General features: G+C 39.7%; 2 protein-coding genes across 2 annotated transcripts; one reads left to right on the forward strand and one right to left on the reverse strand.

The window, feature by feature from the left end:
• Positions 1-342: 342 nt before the first annotated feature.
• LOC134652290 (alanine--glyoxylate aminotransferase 2, mitochondrial) lies at positions 343-14,916 on the reverse strand. Its single transcript, XM_063507463.1, has 18 exons — positions 14,904-14,916; positions 14,599-14,684; positions 13,401-13,585; positions 12,912-13,035; positions 12,596-12,784; positions 12,288-12,416; positions 12,055-12,207; positions 11,734-11,955; positions 11,391-11,636; positions 11,016-11,057; positions 8,938-9,066; positions 8,601-8,760; positions 7,340-7,554; positions 5,669-5,775; positions 4,857-4,997; positions 1,383-1,562; positions 892-1,020; positions 343-490 (listed from the first exon to the last, which is right to left on the reverse strand). Exons 1-18 carry the CDS (start codon positions 14,914-14,916, stop codon positions 364-366), a joined length of 2,577 nt encoding a protein of 858 aa, XP_063363533.1. The 3' UTR covers positions 343-363.
• Positions 14,917-17,433: 2,517 nt separating this feature from the next.
• Positions 17,434-23,520, forward strand: LOC134652361 (translocon-associated protein subunit alpha). The gene is made up of 6 exons (XM_063507534.1): positions 17,434-17,619; positions 18,476-18,661; positions 20,355-20,509; positions 21,232-21,354; positions 22,261-22,501; positions 23,123-23,520. Exons 1-6 carry the CDS (start codon positions 17,559-17,561, stop codon positions 23,191-23,193), a joined length of 837 nt encoding a protein of 278 aa, XP_063363604.1. The 5' UTR covers positions 17,434-17,558; the 3' UTR covers positions 23,194-23,520.
• Positions 23,521-24,003: the final 483 nt, after the last annotated feature.

Here is a 24,003-nt window from a genome sequence, read left to right on the forward strand (position 1 = left end):
TTGATCTCGTGTAGTTCACAAAACTTTTCACCTCAGCAGTGAGAACATATTAGAGAACCCGAAAAATGTATTCCTTCTTCATCACTTACCTCTATTCACTCATGTTTTCTTAAGATATACCAAAAATTAAGTATTCACCGTTTTCTCGTAGCAGCACGGGATCTGGTAGCTGCCCTCACTGACCCAAAAAGAAAATCCACCCTGTATATTCACTCCTTTCGGTCGTGTTTTAATTTATAGCCACTCGTTGCGGATTTCCTATTTTTCGCCCTTGTATTGTAATGTACTAATTATTTGTTCGCAGTAACCGGCGGGTTTATTATGTAGATAATAAAATAGCACCAATTCGTGTGTTAACTTAAATTAGGAAATATTATTAAAGTAATCTGCCACCAATTTGTTGCATTGACTGATCGCGCTCAGATCGCCCGCTTTTCCCTGGAACTTGCCGTTTTTGAACGCGCCCTTGCATTTTAGCAACTCGGTTATCCTGCAAAAAAACATTTAATGCAAAAAAAAACGGCTAAGTGCGAGACGGACTCGCGCACGGAGGGTTCCGCTTCATCAACAAAAAATAGAGCAAAACAAGCAAAAAAACGGTCACCCATCCAAGTACTGACCCCGCCCGACGTTGCTTAACTTCGGTCAAAAATCACGTTTGTTGTATGGGAGCCCCACTTAAATCTTTATTTTATTCTGTTTTTTTTTTAAATTTCAACTGTCTAGCTATCACAGTTCGTGAGTTACAGCCTGGTGACAGATGGACGGACGGACAGCGGAGTCTTAGTAATAGGGTCCCGTTTTTACCCTTTGGGTACGGAACCCTAAAAACGAACTATAGATATTGTAATGTTTAACAATATTGGAAGGCGGATTAGGGTGAGTACTGACTGTGTTCCTAGAGCGTGGCAGTGTTGCTCCGGCCCTTGCATAAGTATCTGGGCCTCCTTGGCCTTGTCGGGGTCCCCGGCCGCCAGGCACAGGAACACCTCCGTGTCTTCTAAACCTTTGCAGATGGCCCTGAAACAAGGTCATGTCTGTGATACCAAAAGCCCAAGGTCCTACCTATAGTACGTGTTCACTTCGATGTAATTTAAACCATGTTCAATTGGAACATTTGGAACAGAGTAGCTTTCGCTTTGTTTCTTTCTTCAAACAACGCAAAATCAACTATATTTCCTACAATTTAGGTTCAAATTTGAGTGGCAAATTTTGGATGTTTCGTTTGTATGGCTGGGCCTTAGGAGGTTATTAGATGAGTCAAGATGACTAACGGAAGGGCTAAGGCTCAAATGGAAGAAGCTAGCTATTTAAAGACTTCTATGCAGATAAAAATATCCGCTTTTTCTATACTATTTTTAAAGTACTCAGTTAATATATACCTGTTGAACTCTGGAGTGGCCTCCTTCTTGCACATGACGACGAACTGCGGTCTGTCCGTCCGTATCTTCCGCACCTCACACTGAGCCAGCTCGGAGACCACATTCTGCAGGTTCTTGTTGGCTATTTTGAGATTCTTTTGGAGTTTCTGGACCAACTCTTCATGTTTCTTTGGTTCATTCCTGAAATTGATAAAAAAAAATTTAACACATTCAGTGTCGAAAACCCGACGATCGGGTATTTTATGATTTCGTTCACAGGCCGGACGACCCGATAGTCGGGATCGTGGTACTACAGCTTTATATGACGAAAATTTTGTGGGTATCGTCTTGAGTCGTCCCATTCGTTTTTCGTCAAGCTCTTAAATTAGTCCTATTCTGCTTTCGTCACGCATTCTACATTGAAAGCCACCGACGATTGTGACGAATGTAGAATGGGTGACGAAAGCAGAATAGGACTTGACGAAAAACGAATGGGACGACCCAAGACGATACCATTTTGTGGCTTGGCGCGGATGTCTTGTTTGGCTGGGTGGCAATGAATGTGTTAAATACAATACGGAAAGTTAAGAGAGTGAATGGAAAAGAGGCCTATCCCAAACCTGTAACATACTTCAATAATGCGGTGAGCGCCTGCTCCCGTCCCAGCATGTCCTGCAAGTGCTGGATAAGATAAAAGATAGTTTATTCAAGTAGGCATAATTACAATGCGCTTATGAACGTCAAATAAAGCTAGGTAGACCGGCTCCAACCCTACACCTCTGCCCCGAGAAGATTTAAATCCCCCCTCAATTGGAGGAGGGTATCCCATTATGGGACCGGCAACAAACTCGGCGGGACACATGTTTTCAAAAATAATTACATCTTATAATTAATTGGAGCACCCGGTTGCCCACCACGAAGTGTAAGTTGGTCTTTTTGCCGGGTTATGAACTCTGCCCTAAACTACACCTACTTGAGCAGCCCGGTGAGCGCCTGCTCCCGCCCCAGCATGTCCTGCAAGTGCTGGAGCACCCGGTTGCCCACCACGAAGCGTAAGTTGGTCTTCCTGCCGGGTTATGAACTCTGCCCTAAACTACACCTACTTGAGCAGCCCGGTGAGCGCCTGCTCCCGCCCCAGCATGTCCTGCAAGTGCTGGAGCACCCGGTTGCCCACCACGAAGTGTAGGTTGGTCTTCTTGCCGGGTTATGAACTCTGCCCTAAACTACACCTACTTGAGCAGTCCGGTGAGCGCCTGCTCCCGCCCCAGCATGTCCTGCAAGTGCTGGAGCACCCGGTTGCCCACCACGAAGTGTAGGTTGGTCTTCTTGCCGGGTTATGAACTCTGCCCTAAACTACACCTACTTGAGCAGCCCGGTGAGCGCCTGCTCCCGCCCCAGCATGTCCTGCAAGTGCTGGAGCACCCGGTTGCCCACCACGAAGCGTAAGTTGGTCTTCCTGCCGGGTTATGAACTCTGCCCTAAACTACACCTACTTGAGCAGCCCGGTGAGCGCCTGCTCCCGCCCCAGCATGTCCTGCAAGTGCTGGAGCACCCGGTTGCCCACCACGAAGTGTAGGTTGGTCTTCTTGCCGGGTTATGAACTCTGCCCTAAACTACACCTACTTGAGCAGTCCGGTGAGCGCCTGCTCCCGCCCCAGCATGTCCTGCAAGTGCTGGAGCACCCGGTTGCCCACCACGAAGTGTAGGTTGGTCTTCTTGCCGGGTTATGAACTCTGCCCTAAACTACACCTACTTGAGCAGCCCGGTGAGCGCCTGCTCCCGCCCCAGCATGTCCTGCAAGTGCTGGAGCACCCGGTTGCCCACCACGAAGCGTAAGTTGGTCTTCCTGCCGGGTTATGAACTCTGCCCTAAACTACACCTACTTGAGCAGCCCGGTGAGCGCCTGCTCCCGCCCCAGCATGTCCTGCAAGTGCTGGAGCACCCGGTTGCCCACCACGAAGTGTAGGTTGGTCTTCTTGCCGGGTTATGAACTCTGCCCTAAACTACACCTACTTGAGCAGCCCGGTGAGCGCCTGCTCCCGCCCCAGCATGTCCTGCAAGTGCTGGAGCACCCGGTTGCCCACCACGAAGTGTAGGTTGGTCTTCCTGCCGGGTTATGAACTCTGCCCTAAACTACACCTACTTGAGCAGCCCGGTGAGCGCCTGCTCCCGCCCCAGCATGTCCTGCAAGTGCTGGAGCACCCGGTTGCCCACCACGAAGCGTAAGTTGGTCTTCCTGCCGGGTTATGAACTCTGCCCTAAACTACACCTACTTGAGCAGCCCGGTGAGCGCCTGCTCCCGCCCCAGCATGTCCTGCAAGTGCTGGAGCACCCGGTTGCCCACCACGAAGTGTAAGTTGGTCTTCAATCAATCAATCAATCAATCAAACTTTTATTGATAAAATAGAAGTATTTTACCTTCCGGGTTATGAACTCTGCCCTAAACTACACCTACTTGAGCAGCCCGGTGAGCGCCTGCTCCCGCCCCAGCATGTCCTGCAAGTGCTGGAGCACCCGGTTGCCCACCACGAAGTGTAAGTTGGTCTTCAATCAATCAATCAATCAATCAAACTTTTATTGATAAAATAGAAGTATTTTACCTGCCGGGTTATGAACTCTGCCCTAAACTACACCTACTTGAGCAGCCCGGTGAGCGCCTGCTCCCGCCCCAGCATGTCCTGCAAGTGCTGGAGCACCCGGTTGCCCACCACGAAGCGTAAGTTGGTCTTCCTGCCGGGTTATGAACTCTGCCCTAAACTACACCTACTTGAGCAGCCCGGTGAGCGCCTGCTCCCGCCCCAGCATGTCCTGCAAGTGCTGGAGCACCCGGTTGCCCACCACGAAGTGTAAGTTGGTCTTCAATCAATCAATCAATCAATCAAACTTTTATTGATAAAATAGAAGTATTTTACCTTCCGGGTTATGAACTCTGCCCTAAACTACACCTACTTGAGCAGCCCGGTGAGCGCCTGCTCCCGCCCCAGCATGTCCTGCAAGTGCTGGAGCACCCGGTTGCCCACCACGAAGTGTAAGTTGGTCTTCAATCAATCAATCAATCAATCAAACTTTTATTGATAAAATAGAAGTATTTTACCTGCCGGGTTATGAACTCTGCCCTAAACTACACCTACTTGAGCAGCCCGGTGAGCGCCTGCTCCCGCCCCAGCATGTCCTGCAAGTGCTGGAGCACCCGGTTGCCCACCACGAAGTGTAAGTTGGTCTTCAATCAATCAATCAATCAATCAAACTTTTATTGATAAAATAGAAGTATTTTACCTTCCGGGTTATGAACTCTGCCCTAAACTACACCTACTTGAGCAGCCCGGTGAGCGCCTGCTCCCGCCCCAGCATGTCCTGCAAGTGCTGGAGCACCCGGTTGCCCACCACGAAGTGTAAGTTGGTCTTCAATCAATCAATCAATCAATCAAACTTTTATTGATAAAATAGAAGTATTTTACCTGCCGGGTTATGAACTCTGCCCTAAACTACACCTACTTGAGCAGCCCGGTGAGCGCCTGCTCCCGCCCCAGCATGTCCTGCAAGTGCTGGAGCACCCGGTTGCCCACCACGAAGCGTAGGTTGGTCTTCCCCTTCTTGCCGGGCTCGCAACCCAGCAGCTTTATCACCTGGAGTTGGCTGTGGTGACAAAATAGCTTGCTTGATAACTTTTATAACACTTTCATTACTTTTGGTTACGGGCTTTAGGAGAAAGAGGGAGTTGAAAAGTCGAGGTCAAAGTGAAACTAATGAGTATCAGAAAACTACACGTGTTTAAACTTTAATCTCAAATAGACATGTACAACCTAACCTAGACCACATTCAGTGTTCACAGATTTGCCAGTGCCAATGCATTATAATTCCATGAACGAGTGCAAAGCTACGTGAAGTAGGTGTCACGTATGAAAACTCAGCGTGTTTACACTCTATGTATGTACGTAAACATTCTATTGTACATAAGACAGGTTAAGATACAATTGAAAAGAAAGTATACAATGTACAAAGGCGAACTTATCCCTATATGGGATCTCTTCCAGTCAACCTTTCCCAGCTCTATAACCCAGAGTCTACATAATATGTCGGTTAACAATGGATGGCACTGTTGCAAACATGAGGTGTGTCCCGCAACACATGTTGCCGTAGCAGCGTATCCTTCGATTCTGATGATCGACATACAGTCAGTTACCATTGAACCTTATGTATTCACAATAAGGTTAACATTGTCAGTTAACAGTGGATGGTACAGGTACAATCAGCAACACTCCTAACTGTACATCGGTGGACCTTATTACAAGAGGCATAAGGTCTACCTGAGGTTGGCGACGTGCGTGCCGCAACACATGTTGTCGTCGACGCCCTCGATGGAGACCACGCGGATGGTGGCGATGCAGTCATCGGGCAGGCCTCTAGTGTGCGCCTGTGTATACAGTGTATAAAGATATATATATACATTTACTACAATGGATACCATCATCATCATCATCTCATGTTGGTGCCATGGGCTGACCGAGCAGCAAAACTTGCAATAACCGACGGTATTCCGTTGCGTTGTCTTCCAGTGCACAGCGAAGTATTAGGTAAAGTTAGGGTTAGTTGCAGACAAATTTGGAAGGAATACTTTGATGAGCGCTCGCTTACTGAAGGAATTTGGTACAGAACAATTCAATGTCAGCCTCTCAGGTCCCATGGTTTGACAAAAAACTAAGTAGGAAACAGGTAGTATCACTCCTTAAGCTTCGTTCCGGGCACATTCCATCAAACAAATTCAAGCACCTGATGAGACTTGCTGCAACACCAAACTGCTCCGAGTGTGATAAAATAGAAGACGTCCATCATGTGTTGATGGAATTTGTCCGCAACGAGGCGCTGAGGAGTGCCATGACATTCATCAAAACTACTAACTTAGGGAGTTGCAACGTCGTCCTGGCATCGCCTCTATCGGACGAGGCCAGGATGATGTGCAACCTGTACTTAAAAATAATGTAGTGGTGTAAGTAATGCTACGCTTCTACATTATTACTTGATCTCACTACAGGGGTGACATGGTCACTGTGTGACAAAACCCCTTTAAAAATTAAGATAAAAAAAAATACATTTAGATATTTTTAATCCCCCCATAAGTATATGCTTTATGCTCCAACTCGAGACTGATTTTCATATTCAAAGTTAAAAGTGTATGACACATATCAAATGTACATTCCTCCAGTAATCAACACAAAAAATTAAGTGCGCAAAAGAAAATTAACCTTTTGGACGCCGATGACCGATATATCCGCACCGTAGGTTCAACGCCAGAGACCGATTAATAGGTCATAGACCACAGAGCAACATAGACCTACGTGCATATGCATAAAGTTCAATTTCAGTTTTGACACTTCGGTGACGTGGCGTCAGCGTGACAGCTTTTGTGTTTGACACGGCGTCGAAAAGGTTAACGCCAAATTGAGCGCCCCCCCTACCCTTCTAATAGACTCGAAAATGAACACCCCTCTAATAAAAGTGTCCCCTGATAGATACTGCAATGAAGACCCTTTTCTCTAAGTGTGTCATTAAAATGGCGTTTTCTTTAATATAAAAAAACCGGCCAAGTGCGAGTCGGACTCGCGTACGGAGGGTTCCGCATCATCAACAAAAAATAGAGCAAAACAAGCAAAAAAAACAAGCAAAAAAACGGTCACCCATCCAAGTACTGACCCCGCCCGACGTTGCTTAACTTCGGTCAAAAATCACGTTTGTTGTATGGGAGCCCCACTTAAATCTTTATTTTATTCTGTTTTTAGTATTTGTTGTTATAGCGGCAACAGAAATACATCATCTGTGAAAATTTCAACTGTCTAGCTATCACGGTTCGTGAGATACAGCCTGGTGACAGACGGACGGACCGACGGACGGACGGACGGACGGACGGACGGACGGACGGACGGACGGACGGACGGACGGACGGATGGACGGACGGACGGACGGACGGAATTGTGACTGACCTCATCAAGCGCTTCATCACCTTTCCTACTAATCTTGACCACCACCGGCCTCGCCTGCCGTATGAGCTCATTGCAGCGATCCTCAGCCGCCCGGACAACATTCTGTTTTACCGTCACACTGTCTAACTCAACATGACATTCTAGTTCGCCGAGCCACCAGCTCGTAGTAGGGAGGTTGTACTCTTTCTCCAAGATGGCGGACAAGAGGTGTTGACCTGAAATTGTCCAACATTGAGGCTCAAGGTCATACAATTACAAATATCATGGAATTTGAACAGGATGAGTTAATTAATTAGTAATTTGTGATGCGTCAAGAAAGGACTCATCACGCATTTCAATTAATGCCAATAGATGTTAACTAATTAGAGTTTAATTGAAGTTTTTAGGTAAATTTAGAGAAAAAAGTTTTTGACTATTAGTTATTTTTATAAATGGTACATACTGTATCATAACTAGAAATATGGAATTTCAGTGTTATTAAGAGCCCATCAACGTGCACACTAGCGCCACTGCTAAATAATCGTGCTTATTTCAATTTAACGAAGGATATTTTAAAAAAGGAAAAAGGGGGGCCGCTACGTACTGTATCTTGTATTAAAGTACCTTTTGAATACATCAAACTAGTTGCTATGATGCTGGATTCGTCAATCTATAAACTCAAAACAAAAACGGCCGTTTTAACTTTGGACGCATAGATTGACGAATCCAGAAACATAGAAACTAATTTGATTTATTCAAAAGGTACTTTAATACAAGATAGAGTACATAGTGGTCCCCTTTTTAGGGTTCCGTACCCAAAGGGTAAAAACGGGACCCTATTACTAAAACTCCACTGTCCGTCCGTCCGTCCGTCTGTCACCAGGCTGTATCTCACGAACCGTGATAGCTAGATAGTTGAAATTTTCACAGATGATGTATTTCTGTTGCCGCTATAACAACAAATACTAAAAACAGAATAAAATAAAGATTTATGTGGGGCTCCCATACAACAAACGTGATTTTTGACCGAAGTTAAGCAACGTCGGACGGGGTCAGTACTTGGATGGGTGACCGTGTTTTTGCTTGTTTTGCTCTATTTTTTTAAAATATATTTCGTTAAATTTAAATAATCACGATTATTTAGCAGTGGCGCTAGTGTGCACGTTGATGGACTCTTTAATTAATTCAGTAGCAGGTTCAGGTAATTTTTGACAAGGGCATAATGAAAGGTAAAGTAAGGCCAGGTAGGTAGGGTAGGGCTATTTACGATTGGTATGCCAACCTGAGTGCTGCTGCATATGATCAAAGCGCCGGTGCCAGTCGACCTGCTGCGTGACAACACTGCCAACTTCCAAGGGCTCTCTTGTGAAGTGCACGGCTTCTTCACCCTTCCGCAACACTTGTAGCACTTCCACATCATTTAGTTTACCAATATCATGGGGCTAAAATATTAAAAAAAAAATAGTGTAAGTTTGAGTCGAAGGACGAGGAGCCATACGAGTCCAGAGGCTACAGTAGTTGCTTATCATCAGGTGGGCCATAGCTATATCCTTGTTAGCTACCAATCTGGTATACTTAAAAAAATTATATATACAGTATTTACTTAATTGAACACTAACCTGCCCGCCGCCGGCAGGAAACAGTATAGTATTCTCTAAAGTGACCGCATATCCTTCGAACTTCGATGTCTTCCCGTATTCTATTATTGGCTCCTTGGTTTTCTCGCATGCGACCACTTTCGACTCGAACTGAAAACATTGCATGTGATTTTCACCAGAAAACTTCATTAATACGGCATGATACATTTAGCCGGCGTTTTACTTACCTCCTTTAGGAAACTATCTTCCTGGCATTTGAAAACCATTTTGAGAGATAATTCTAGTTAATATCACTGCTGTAGAAATAGAATAGTACCGGGAGGGGAGGCAAAAGTTAATTTATTTTTATTTTCGTATTTTTTTCCTATTGATTCGACTAAGTTGTCAACTGTCAAACTTTTCGTTCAGTAATTAACCATGAATTAACCAACACCTTATATTGACATTACTAAAAACGATAATTATCTGGGGGCACGGCAGTGCCCCCGCCAAGTCGAGCGCGATTAATTATACAGAAAATCAAAGGAAAATATCCAATATATTTAAACTTGTGACTTTACTCATATAAATATTATACTACTCTTTGCTTTACTCTTGAGATCTTGAGATGTTTTCGAAGCTGGCTTAGAGAATTAGTATCCGGGGCATAATTGTTAAAAAAAAATAGATGACTAATTAATAGTGATGTTTAAATACCGGTTATACCGGTTATGTATAAATAAACGGTTTTTGTTTTTCAGTTTTATTTAATTATATTTAGAAAAAGACACAAGCATCAATTACTTATTAAAGTCCGTCAACCAAATCTTGTCAGTAGTAAAAGGCGGCAAATTTGAAAAATCGCGGGTTAGCAACACTGTGTTCAAATAATTCCAAAACGCGTGTCATCTGTGTTTTATCTGTGGAATGTGGATCGTGAATGACAGCCGTCACCTTATTTGTTTTCATTTGGTTTTCATTCTGAATCGTTTCTGTTTCAAGAGATATTTCTGCTGTCACCATTAAATACCAATACATTAAATAAGAATAAGCAAAGCTAAGGGGCCTACAATGTACAATCATGCTCGTTGGCGTTGATGGTAAACATTACTAAAAATTGAGGTTATGACAAGTATTGGAAGAACTCTTTCGAACTTTTAAGATTATGTTCGGTTTTTTTGTTTTAGGGTTAAAAGGCATAAATAAAATTAAAACGTATGCCTAAATCTATCCAACAAGACCATAAATTGTGTCCTGGAAACCGTCCATAGGCCCACATGTCTAATATTTTCAGCAATCAGTTGTGACTATTTACAAAGGTAAACCTTTTAAACAGTATTAAGAGCCTTGATTATATCGCCGTTCTTTCGCAATATCTACCTAATCCATACATGTTTGTTGCAGGATTAAATCTTACCCAATATAAGGCGTTCGTAGTAGGTAGTATCTTTTCAGACAATACTTACCTATGGCGGTTTATGTACGTGTACAACGCAACCAAGTCGAAAAGTGACCCTTATCTTATTTACCTTTAAATTAAATAAACACCCAAATATCAGTTGTTTTATTTTTAATATGTATATTGTACAATATATACCAATCAAAAAAATTACACAGGTATGTCATATTCATCCAGAACAGTACACTAATTTACATTAACAAGTGGCATATTATATTGTAAATAACAAATATATGCACTATCTAATTATCTGCATTTTGATATGATTTTATTTTAGTAAACTTAGAAGACATAGATAGGGAACAAAGAGAATATAAGCAGTTGTTTTTGATATCTTCAAATTTGTTCATCATTTTGATTAACATTGTTTTAACATCGCTTTTAAATTGTCCGTCCATGTTTCAATTTTTTTCAATAAACCGCGAGTGACAATTTGAATTGACGTACGCAGGGCGCGCTCAGCGGAAAAAAAAAATCTGTTGGTTCGATGTACATTGCTGCTTTTCTTAGCGCAATACTGCTCTTTGAGTGTTGCCCTACTTTAGTTTGCTTTACATTGCTACTGACAAGATTTGGTTGACGGACTATAGTTAATATATACATTTTAATTAGTGGAGGATTGCTTCAGACACTTATCCAACACTGAAATGGTAAAATCTACGTCGTCTCTTGTGATACACATAGGCGGTTTTATTCTCAGTACCTGCAACCAATAAAAAAAAATATCATACAAAGCACATATTTTGCTGCAAGTGTTGCAACCAAAGATTTATTAAAATACGAAGCACCAGGTCTCCGCATCATAGATTATTTGAAATTTTGGTTTCGAGGCAGGACTGGCAGAAGCGCTACAGGTAACTAGTTAGGTACTAGTAATCGCAGCAGGTGATTTTATATCAGTGCGCTTCAATCTTCGATTGATTTAAAACTGGTTAAAAGGATCTATCAATGTGTTAAAAGACCGGCTCTTTTTATACGAATGACAAGCTGATGATGAATGAGCTTCATTAAATTTTACAGATACAGCTATACTTACGTTGTTGTATCTTCCTCCACGCCCAATTAAAATTCCAAGATCTTTCATATTTTCCTGTATCTCAGAGACACTAGCTACATTCAAAGCCTCTTTTGTTCCGGGTTCCACCAATTCAATTCCCAGCATTAAACCTTTACCACGAACATCACCAATAACCGGATACAGCTTTTGAAGATCCATTAAATTTTCTATGAAATATTGTCCAGTAACCTTGCTGTTCTGTTGTAAATTCTCTTCTTCGATTACCTGTGTAAAAATAAAGGTTGATGATAGGATATTTTGGATTGAAATGAGGATGACAGTCTACTTATTACGAATTTGTTGTGAAATTGGCTAAGCTTACGTTTAAAACAGCTTCGCCAACTGTTGAAGCCAAAGGGTTTCCACCAAATGTGTTGAAATAAGTAGCACGCATGTGTGCATCTGCTATTTCTTTTCTTGTGACAACAGCTGCCAGTGGAAAACCATTTCCTATGCCCTTTGCCATCGTAACAATATCAGGTACGACACCATGAGTTTCAAAGCCCCAAAACGCATCACCCATACGACCAAAACCAGTCTGAACCTGCAATAAATATTAAAAAGAAACGGAACTAAATATTTACAAAATTTAACTTAATAATACATTTTTACGACCTTTGGGTGTCAGCATAGGTACTCGTACCTCGTCGGCTATATAAATACCGCCATTTTTACGTATTAGCTCTGCAGCTTTCCTCAAATATCCTTTGGGAAATTGAACAGTGCCATTTACTCCTTGTACCGATTCTGCGAAAAATCCCGCTACTTTTCCTTTGGGAATCGAGTTATCTATCAGCTGAAATTATAAAATTATGTTTTTAAGTATAAAAAAATCTCGTAGATAATAGATTACACTTACATAGAAAAGTATCTTACCTCACTTAGTTGATGGACGTATTTGTCAGAAGTGATACAGTCCCCTGGACAAGAACATGATCCTGGCACTTGAGATAGAGAATCCCTACAGCCTCCCCAGATACCGCGAAGAGGGTCTGGTAACATAGCCTGTTTCAACATAAGTTCTTGTTTAATATAAGAAGTTGTAGATGCTTCGCTTAGTTTGGAAACTTTTATTTTAACTTTGTTTGTTAATTAATTTTAAAATAAACAAGCACGTAATACTAAGTGCCTAACTTGATTTAATTACCATTTTTCTATTGTGTTAAACGTTCTTGTAAACTTACATGATGTATTCCGCTTGGAACAGGGATTGGCATCCGGTAACATTGCGTTGCGGTCAGCCCTTGAATGGTGTTGGAGTACCCGTGGTAGCTGCCTTGCAGTGAGATAATGTCATTGTTACCGGTATATGATTTAGCCAGCAGAATAGCTAATTCATTGGCTTCAGTACCACTATTTACCAAGTAAACCACCTGAGAAAGGTGATATAAAGCTTAGTAACTAACTGTACGTTTGGTCAGTTTTATTTTATTCGAGCACAGTTTGTACCTTAGTCACAGTGAATTGTACCTACATCCTGATTTGAAACAAAAAAAATACCTTCAAATCACCACTAAATTTTGATACTAGTTTTTCAACATAATCATAAATTTTTGGATGTCTATAAATGTTTGTCGTATGCCAAAGTTTGTTTGCTTGTTCGTTCAATGCCGTTACCACTTTTCTGTAAATTAAGATGTCCTTGTTAATATAATAGGTTATCAATCTGTTAAATATTTAGCAACAAGATAAGATTGTGTTTCTTAAATAAATGTTATGTTAAGCGAATCGCGTGAGGTGTGAAATGGATAAACATAAAAATAAACACGTGTGATATTTATTATTCAGTGAGCATAAAGTTGGACTTACACTATTTGTTAATTAAGTTAAGTGAGCACGCTCAGAATTCACATATGTTAGTTTTTTATATATGCGATATATGCATAATAAAGAAAATCTCAACATGAAAATAAATGTAAACAATACTTGTGAGTTGATAATGATAATGACCGCATGGTTTTGCTTTGATTAAGTATAAGTTTTACTCACGGGTGGCAGTGCCCTACTGAAACTGTAACAATGCCTCCAAATAGATCTAAGTATCTTCTTCCTTTGTGGTCAAATAGCCACTGCATGTGACCTTGGTGGATAAGTACAGGATTTTTATACACATTATATACGGCTGGAGGTATGTGCGCTGCTTTCAGCGTAGTTATTTTGTCGTAATCTGGTCCCTGTAAATTATATCCCAACAAAAACATAAATGTGAAATGAAAGCCAAGTTCAATAGGTATTAAGAATATGTGTCGTTGTTGACTCGCCGACAAAAGAATTAAGATCTATATAGGTGCCAAGTTCTGTGCTGTGTAGAAAATCCTGAAATTATAAAGGATTTGTCTTGGCTAGTTTTTACGTATAGGCATATAGGTAATATATATTTATCTATGTTATTTTTCAAAAATTTGGTTTGTTTTTAAAAACTAGCCAAGACAAATCCTTTATAATTTCAGGATTTTCTACACAGCACAGAACTTGGCACCCATATAGATCTCAATTTTTTTGTCGGCGAGTCAACAACGACACATATTCTTAATACCTATTGAACTTGGCTTTCATTTCACATTTATGTTTTTGTTGGGATATCATTACTTTTTGCTTTTTGTACAAAAATTACTATAGTATTCATCATGAAAGCAGTTTGCCTAAGCTGAAAAGGAAACCCTCGCTAACGCGCGGTTAATTGTCAAAAAGTTTCAGTTTTCAGATTTTTCCCTCTATATGCACCTAATAGTCTACCTTGATGCCAAATATCAAGTTTCTAAGTCATCTAGAAGTGGGTTAGGATTTGGTCTATAAGTATTAATATTTTTTTTTCCATCGAAATATCAATAATTTCCAGTTTTCCGATTTTTCCCTCTATATGCACCTAATAGTCTACCTTGATGCCAAATATCAAGTTTCTAAGTCATCTAGAAGTAGGTCAGCGTAGTTATTTTGTCGTAATCTGGTCCCTGTAAATTATATTTTGTGGTATCGCACTTATCATATCAATTTCCGCCATTTTTTTCATTTTCCAAAAAACGAAACGACCGAAAAATTATATCTACCTATCAAACCTGCTTACAAAATTACACAAGAATCTGTTGAGAAATGCGACCACCAGAGGAGAACATCCGTACATACGAAAGTATTTTTGCCCAAGCTGAAACAGAGACCATCGCTAACGCTCGGTCAATTAGAGACTTACCTCATAATTTTTCGGTTTGAAATTATAAGCTGGCAAAGGAGCACTGCTCAAACGCCTACTAAAAGTGCTCAGGCAGAATGATCCAACTGAAACACAATTTTTAGTTTAGTTACCTAATCGAATAAAAAATATTGTTTCTATTCTTTCTTAAATAATCCAGACTACACTTTTGCATATTCACTTTTCTTAAATTATATGACACAAGAATGTGCTCAAGTATAGCAATTGGGCAATGCGAGTATATCTCATTGATAACTAATCTGGAGTCTGGATTATTTCTAGTAATTTATAAATTTGAAAATCACCTCTATTTGCCATATTTGATTAAGTAAAGTCACTACTATTTGGCCTGATGGCAGAAAGGCGACTGAATTAAAGCAATTGTATTTAAATAATGAATGACTTTTGACTTCGTTGAATCTATTAGTATATTATGTATGTTTACATTATTTCAACGTAATCTAATCTTATCTCCTTTTTATATTTTTGTAATTAAAATTTTTAGTTTATTTACTCCCAAAAATGTCGTCCTTCTTTGATTCACCGATTTAGATAAATTTATATACGTACCAAATTTCAATAAAATCGGTTAAGGACTTTCGGAGTAAAAATGAAATCTTTAAGTTATAGTGAGGGTTTCAAACCCCGAGGGTTAGACAAAAATTGCCCTCGAGTGAAACACAAAATTTTTCACCACACAAACCCGAAGAAAATATTAACTTGAAGATATCAAACAAAATCAAATCCAAATTAACGTCATTCAATATTTATCATTCAAAATCATAATTTCAAAGTAAGTTCTGCCACCTAACATAAGGAAACAACTCAAAACTTGTATCGTATCTGATTACTTTGCCCCAAATGTGAATAAGGTCTTTAATAAGGTGAATAAGGCCTACATGAATAAAGTATATTTTGACTATTGACAATAGTCAATAGTCAATAGACTATAGTCATAGTCAATAGACAATAGACTATTCTAATAATATTCAACTTTCTCATTAGTTTTTAGAGCGCTGGCGTGGTGAAAAATAATTTTACAATGCGGTATTTTAAATATTTTAAATCTTGGTTTTAATTTTTATTTCATTTAAAGTTGAATTTATGTGAATGATTTACGGATTTATAAAAACTTGATCAGTAGGGTAACCTTACAGATTTGCCCTATTTAGTGAAGTTCTAGGTCACTGCAAGGCATCTGCAATGTGAGGTCAACTTTATGTGCAGTTTAAACAAATACCAATTTAGTAATTTTATTTAGAAAAATGGTATCTATGCTATCAAAGGGAAAATGAATGAAATTTCTTATCAGATCTCTTCATATGTTGGTATTTTGGTATATTGAAATTTTACTATTAATTGACATGTACAACAGTAGGAATGTTAGGTATATATCTGTATTATGTACTGTAAGAGGTTTATTTGATACCATATTGTAGACAGGCTAATTATTGTTGTAACCACATTCAGACATTGAGGTATCTTATGTATTTCCTGATTTATTAAAGTTTTCTTAGAGTATTGTCCTTGAGTTACATTGTAGATTAATAAACACCATTTTCCTTCTTTATACTCACTAATGCTGTTTTCTTAACAGAACATTTTAAAACCTTATTGTTCAGAGAGAACATCCTTCAATAGTTAAGTGTATTGTATCTAGGTTTTTACTATATGTACAGTAAAACAATTAAAATTAGTAGTTTTTGTTGAATTCAATTATTTAATTTTAATTATACATCAACTTCTCTAATTATACCTTTCTAGTTCCTACCTTCTGTCTTTTTTACTAATTATTCATTTGATAATGTTCCAGCGAAAATCTTTGCTCGCGCGGAGGAGGATGAGCTGGATGACGTTGTGGAGCTGGACGGGGAAGACAACCAAGTCGTGGGCGAGGATGTTAGCGACGATGACGACTCGGTGGTGAAGTCCTCGCAAGACATTGACACTACTATCCTGTTTACAAAAATGTCGTCCTTCTTTGATTCACCGATTTAGATAAATTTATATACGTACCAAATTTCAATAAAATCGGTTAAGGACTTTCGGAGTAAAAATGAAATCTTTAAGTTATAGTGAGGGTTTCAAACCCCGAGGGTTAGACAAAAATTGCCCTCGAGTGAAACACAAAATTTTTCACCACACAAACCCGAAGAAAATATTAACTTGAAGATATCAAACAAAATCAAATCCAAATTAACGTCATTCAATATTTATCATTCAAAATCATAATTTCAAAGTAAGTTCTGCCACCTAACATAAGGAAACAACTCAAAACTTGTATCGTATCTGATTACTTTGCCCCAAATGTGAATAAGGTCTTTAATAAGGTGAATAAGGCCTACATGAATAAAGTATATTTTGACTATTGACAATAGTCAATAGTCAATAGACTATAGTCATAGTCAATAGACAATAGACTATTCTAATAATATTCAACTTTCTCATTAGTTTTTAGAGCGCTGGCGTGGTGAAAAATAATTTTACAATGCGGTATTTTAAATATTTTAAATCTTGGTTTTAATTTTTATTAGGCCGAAAATGATTGAAACCAACTGCCAATCATAAATTTGCTTTAAAACACCGAAATGAATGAAATATACTTGGTCAACCAGATCTTGACAGTAGAAAAGGGCGGCAAATTTGAAAAATGCAGGCGCGAAGGGATATCGTCTCATAGAAAATTTGAATTTCGCGCCTTTTTTCACTGACAAGATTTGGTTGACCAGCTATATTTATTTATTGCGAAAAACCGGTTAACAAAATCGTTAAACTCGAATAGACTTGTTACATCACTAGTGACAAAACATTCCACGTCAATCGAGTTGGAAAGAAAATTGGCATTTTGCCTCTAAATGTGTTGCGGTGTTCGGCTGGAAGAAGTGAATGGCCTGTGATCTTTAGTGTCGGTCGCTTTCATATTTCTCTATTTCTAACAATAGAAGATCTCTAAAATCAAGATGAAACTGTTGTATTTAACGTTGTTGGTGCTTCCCGCCGCCCTCCTGTGCTTCCAGAGCGGTAAGTTTATTTTTTATTGAGTTCCAAAATCTCCTATGGACGTGGCAACTTATATCACGATTTATGAGTGAAAGTTTTCTCATATTACGAACAGTTATCATGTACTTTCTAGTATATGCCACAGTAAACTCATTTAAAGTTGAATTTATGTGAATGATTTACGGATTTATAAAAACTTGATCAGTAGGGTAACCTTACAGATTTGCCCTATTTAGTGAAGTTCTAGGTCACTGCAAGGCATCTGCAATGTGAGGTCAACTTTATGTGCAGTTTAAACAAATACCAATTTAGTAATTTTATTTAGAAAAATGGTATCTATGCTATCAAAGGGAAAATGAATGAAATTTCTTATCAGATCTCTTCATATGTTGGTATTTTGGTATATTGAAATTTTACTATTAATTGACATGTACAACAGTAGGAATGTTAGGTATATATCTGTATTATGTACTGTAAGAGGTTTATTTGATACCATATTGTAGACAGGCTAATTATTGTTGTAACCACATTCAGACATTGAGGTATCTTATGTATTTCCTGATTTATTAAAGTTTTCTTAGAGTATTGTCCTTGAGTTACATTGTAGATTAATAAACACCATTTTCCTTCTTTATACTCACTAATGCTGTTTTCTTAACAGAACATTTTAAAACCTTATTGTTCAGAGAGAACATCCTTCAATAGTTAAGTGTATTGTATCTAGGTTTTTACTATATGTACAGTAAAACAATTAAAATTAGTAGTTTTTGTTGAATTCAATTATTTAATTTTAATTATACATCAACTTCTCTAATTATACCTTTCTAGTTCCTACCTTCTGTCTTTTTTACTAATTATTCATTTGATAATGTTCCAGCGAAAATCTTTGCTCGCGCGGAGGAGGATGAGCTGGATGACGTTGTGGAGCTGGACGGGGAAGACAACCAAGTCGTGGGCGAGGATGTTAGCGACGATGACGACTCGGTGGTGAAGTCCTCGCAAGACATTGACACTACTATCCTGTTTACCAAACCTGTGCCCAACAATGGAGACTCTGCTTTTGGTGAGGATTTTTACAGTGTTATCCCAATCCTTTTATATATGCTATTTTATTTGATCCATTTCACCCTGTAAAATCCTGTTAGAGTATGATTCCTGGGATTATAAGTCCTATATCCAAATCCAGGATATCTATCAAGGTATTTGTAATTTTGTATGCCAATTTCCAACCACATCTGGTTAGCCGCTTGAACAAATGTCCTAAAGCATGTGCCAGATGGCAGACAACCACAGTTTCTGCAACATGACCTTGGTAGAAGTGAGGTAGAAGCGCGGCTGTCTACATGGTTTACAACAAGCCCAAAACTTCATTGTTGGCAGAGCACGCCTGTCTACCAAGGGTGTTTAAAGGTCATGCAGAATTTGGTTTTAACCACTTGCTACATGGCTTAAAACCACCGTTTTTCTACCAAGGTCATCTTGCAGAAATTGTGGTTGTCTGCCGTCTGGCACATGCTTAATATCCAATTATGCAAGGTTACAAACTTTTATCTCTCATGACTTCTGCAGGATCAAATTATGAAATCTTGACTTGTGCCCTGTTTATCAAAAGCTTATAACTTGTAATACAAGTGGAAGTCCCTTTCTAACAAAAGCTGTCAAAAAGGGACTTCCACTTGTATTACAAGTTACAAGCTTTTGATAAACAGGGCACTGATATCATTTGATACATCGGAACACGCATACAATAAGATTCCAATGAATTTACGAAGTTCGATTATGAACAAATATGTAAAAGTAGTACTTCAGGTACCTAACATTGCATTATAAATATTATAATGAGTAAAACTGCGTTTCAATGTTAGGAACATTGTCTTCATGACCTGCATTGCTTGCATGAATAATCAATGCTGGGTCATTACTGTCATTAGGTTGCTTTCATTATATAATCATGCATTGATGATAATGATGAGCTTTGTTAGGATTTAGGAACTAATCTGATTGTTAGTTTATTTATTAGAGTTTTACTATTGACACCAAATAATAATAGTCAAATTATGCATTGGAAACTAAAATAACCTTTTATGTAAGGAAATATTAAGTCAAGTCAAAATATACCTCTGAAATAAAAATAAATTATATATCGTCAGGTGACAAGCAAAAGTCACTAATTACTATAAAATATTTAAACAAAAATCAACCTTCTTTTCATACTAATATGGTTCACAATGGCCAGGCGTGGCTCACTCCGCAATTTCGTCGCTTTGCTACAGGTAGCTAAAAGTAAATCCGTTCCGCCCCAATTTTCGGAAAAGCCATAAGCCGCGCGTGGCGCTGTCGCCACCTAGCGGCCATATCTGTGCTGATCGTAACAGACGCGTTTTGTTAGAGAGTGAGTCTTCTGTACCTAGTACCATTATTTATTCTGTGCTATAGCTATGAAACTGTTGGTGGTAGACTCTGACCACGCTAACTCTACAACTCTACACAAACTTGGCAGTAATATATAAATAAATAAAAAATAAGCTCCATATTTGATGAAAACTTAGTGTGGTCTGACTCTAAAATAATAAATAACTGCCAATTTGTTAACACACTCAGTGTGAAAACCCGACTATTGGATATTTTGTGATTTCGTTCCCAGGCCGGGATCGGGGTACCACAGCTTTATATGACGAAATGTTTGTGGCTTGGCGCGGAGTCTTGTTTTGCTGGATGGCAATGAATGTGTTAAAATACTTGTAATTTGTCCACAGACCTACAGGCCGGCTTCCCCGTGGAATTCCTTGTTGGCTTCATCAACAAGGGCTCCGAAGACTATGTGGTTGAGACCATGGAGGCTTCCTTCCGTTACCCGATGGACTACACATACTACATCCAGAACTTCACCGCCCTGCCTTACCACCGCGAGGTAATTGTGGCATCCAATTATGAACGTTTTCATGTGATTGTATTGTTGGTAGCTAAATTATTTCCACCTTGGGTGTTAACACTTGAATCCCTCACTACGTGGATATGAGCCTGTAGCCCGCGTTATTTCTGGAACGATACGACCTTACCTTCAAGAAAAGAGCGTATTCCCATCTTAAAGGCTGGAAAAGCACTTGCGACAACTAGTGTCGCAGGTATCCATAGGCGACGTTAATTGCTCACTATCAGGTGATTCGTCTGCTCCTTTGCGTCCTGTATCGTAAAAAAAAATTACTACAACTAAAAATATATTTTTCACTTCTCATGCTCAAAAAGTGCACCTTTATGTCATGCGTAGACGACATAAAGTTGCTCATTATGTTCTAGAGCATAAAGTAAAATCATCTATTGCGACCCTTATTGACCTAGCAATAAAGTCCAAAATCTGCCATACAAACTGCCAGCCTTGCCGGCGCGCCCGCGCCCCCGACCGGCCCGAATAAAATTTTCTTTAGTCTTGAATAAATACGGGAAAATAACCTAAAATATTGGATATTTCTGTATGTATATTTTCCTCACAATCGAAGTGAAATGCAGAGTGTACAACAAGGGCATAAATGTCCATTTTCACCCTCGTCTACTAAAAAAATTGCCTCGGGTAAAAATGGGTCACTTTATGCCCTTGTCGTACAATCTACTATTTTTTCATTTGATTCCGTTTAGGTAAAGCCCCTGCAAGAAGCAACCTTCGCGTACTCCTTCATCCCCAACGAGGCGTTCGCCGGCCGGCCCTTCGGCCTCAACGTGCAGCTCAACTACAGAGATGCCAGCGGCAACTATTATCAGGTATTGTGTTAGAATATTCACAAAAAGTTGTGTTTTACGGAGAAGGAACTTATTAGAATTGATATTTGAGCCATAAGGAAGTTGTGCAACCTATACCTAAAAACAATGTAGTGGTGTAAGTAATGCTACGCTTCTACATTATTACTTGATCTCACTACAGGGGTGACATAGTCACTGTGTGACAAAACTCCTTTAAAAACTGAGATTGAAAAAAAAAGGTGTGCGCCCTTCCCCAATGTGGTCGGCTTGTTCAAATGGTCCCACGCCATTGGTCTAGCTAGTGCATATCTTTTTCTGCCCAGCATCCCCTAGTTACTTATTTTATCCATCATTTCGCCCCTTAGGCACAAAATAAATAATAGTACTAGGTACAGAAGGTTCACTCTCTAACAAAAAGCAAACGCAAGCGCAAGCAGGCGTCCGTTCCCTAACGGTGCGCGGCAACTACTGCCGCTAGACACCAAGATTGGTGTGGGCCGCATGTACTTGTAGCGAAGCGACGAAATCGCGGAGTGAGCCACGCCTGCCTTATGTTATGGTCACCGGATTAAGTACTACATATCCTATTTCAAATCAAATGAATAAAATAAATAAGCGGGCATCTCGCTCGTTTCTTCCCAGAACGTGCAGAATGTGGAATGACTTGCCTCCTGAGGTATTTCCTTTGCGCTACGACATGGGATTCTTCAAGAAGCGGGTATTTAGGGTTCTCAAGGGTCGGCAACGCTTAAGTGGCTCCTGTGATGTTGCTTATGTCCATGGGCGACGATGACCGCTTCCCATCAGGCGGCTCGTCTGCTTGTTTGCTGACTATTACATAAAAAAAAATAGTAAAATTAGTAAGGGAATCTCGAGTCGGCTCGATCGATATGATTTTCATATTATACAATTGTTTGTTTCCCACAGGAGGCCGTATACAACCAGACCGTGAACATCGTGGAGGTCTCCGAAGGCCTAGACGGGGAGACGTTCTTCCTGTACGTGTTCCTCGGTGCGGCCTTAGTGCTAGCTCTAGTGGCCGGGCAGCAGGCCCTGGCCTCTCTCGCCAGGAGGCGGGCTCCGAGACCCGCCCCTAGGGTCCAGGAGACCGGCACCAACAACGATGTGGACTATGACTGGCTGCCCAAGGAAGTCGTCGCTCAGCTCAGTGAGTACATGTTACTGTTTCTAAGCAACTAGGAACTATATTAGGCTTATATTATACATATATAAGGAGGAGTATTCGTTAGAAAAGACGAGATACTGTCGCGGCGTTCTCGTGCTAAGCCTACGGAATAATATAATATTTTAAACTTTCGCGTTTTGAACACATATTAACTCACATTTATAGACGGGTCTGTGGCGAAATTTATTTTATTACGACATTACAGAACAAGAAACAACGAGACACAACAAATCCAGAATAAGTTTAACTACTTATTATAAAATTAATAAGTTATAATATTATTCTACTCATTAAATGCATTAAACTAACAGCCTAGATATGGTTTAAAAATGTATCAGTCCATTATTCAGGGGTGTAAATGTTGCCCCTGGACCTCAAGTGTGTATTCAATTTACATAATATATGTGGCTTTATTTTTATTTTATTTTTTATTTATTTATATAATATATGTGGCGCTTTCGGACCCACACTCTTAGGATCGAGTAGGAATATGTGTGTTCAACTTCTCGGAAAGTCAGGGAAGTTAATGATAGTCATGGACCGTCGGAGATGCTCTGGAGATGTCGATATTTAATCTAGAACTAATGTCATTGCTTCTTACAGAAAAATCCCCCAAGACGCCCAAACAGTCCCCACGCCTCAGGAAAGCGAAGAGATCGGCCGGTGACGACTAAACCAAGTGTTGTGCCGAAACCCAACTCCAGCGAGAAGCACCCTGCCCTAGGGGCGCCTTTTAAGGCCACATGTGCCTTTACAACCTTTTGAGACACTTTTATGAACGTTTTTTTACACACCCAATTTAAAAAGCACAATAATCACAACTGGCAACCCTATTTCAATCGATAATCGGCAGGTGTTTCTCGCTCGAGTCGATACAGACTGAGTGGTTTTAGTTAAGTGTGTTGTGAGTAAATTATGGAACAAATAATGTGTGAGGTTTGTAACAACGCGCGATTATGAAGACGAAGAAGACATTATTTAATAAAATGTTAAATTTTTAATTATACATCCCTATTTCTTTTGCTGAACCCACTGTAACTCAATGAATGCCAAACCGACCTCTGTTTCAAACAGATCAGCCACGTATCTGAGGTCCATTGCAAATTCATATAACGTCAAATACTTTTTGACGTCAAGTCCCTCCTTCTTGCTACTCAGATGATTACTGCAACTCTAATTGGTAACTGAGAGTAACTACTTAAACCCAATTACATATTAGAATGTATAAATCAATCGCCATAAAGTATAGTTGGTCAAACCAAATTCGTCAGTAAATAAGAACAAAAAAAAACTATACTCATCCTTTTCTTTTGGGTGATAGTACTAGAGTACTAGGACTACAAAGATAGTATGATTCTCTCTGTCTATGTTTGAAATAAGACAGTCCTTTGACAAACTATAGTCACAAGAGTGAAAAAGAATCGATTATATCGATATCTATTTATGAACTAGCAACACTGACTCGGTAATCGACCAAAAAAAAA

Source organism: Cydia amplana, chromosome 11 (assembly GCF_948474715.1).
Source record: "Cydia amplana chromosome 11, ilCydAmpl1.1, whole genome shotgun sequence".
Lineage (NCBI taxonomy): Eukaryota > Metazoa > Arthropoda > Insecta > Lepidoptera > Tortricidae > Cydia > Cydia amplana.

What these genes read in the sequence shown, in the direction of transcription:
- LOC134652290 (XM_063507463.1), bottom strand. An exon ending in TTCCAAGCGGAATACATCAT is followed by an intron (nt 12,417 to 12,595) that starts GTAAGTTTACAA and finishes ATGTTGAAACAG; the next exon opens with GCTATGTTACCAGACCCTCT. An exon ending in TGTGTATCACAAGAGACGAC is followed by an intron (nt 9,067 to 11,015) that starts GTAGATTTTACC and finishes CAATGTTTTCAG; the next exon opens with TTCGAGTCGAAAGTGGTCGC.
- LOC134652361 (XM_063507534.1), top strand. Translation starts at nt 17,559, where the DNA reads ATGAAACTGTTGTATTTAACGTTGTTGGTGCTTCCCGCCGCCCTCCTG. An exon ending in CCTCCTGTGCTTCCAGAGCG is followed by an intron (nt 17,620 to 18,475) that starts GTAAGTTTATTT and finishes ATAATGTTCCAG; the next exon opens with CGAAAATCTTTGCTCGCGCG. An exon ending in CAATGGAGACTCTGCTTTTG is followed by an intron (nt 18,662 to 20,354) that starts GTGAGGATTTTT and finishes ATTTGTCCACAG; the next exon opens with ACCTACAGGCCGGCTTCCCC.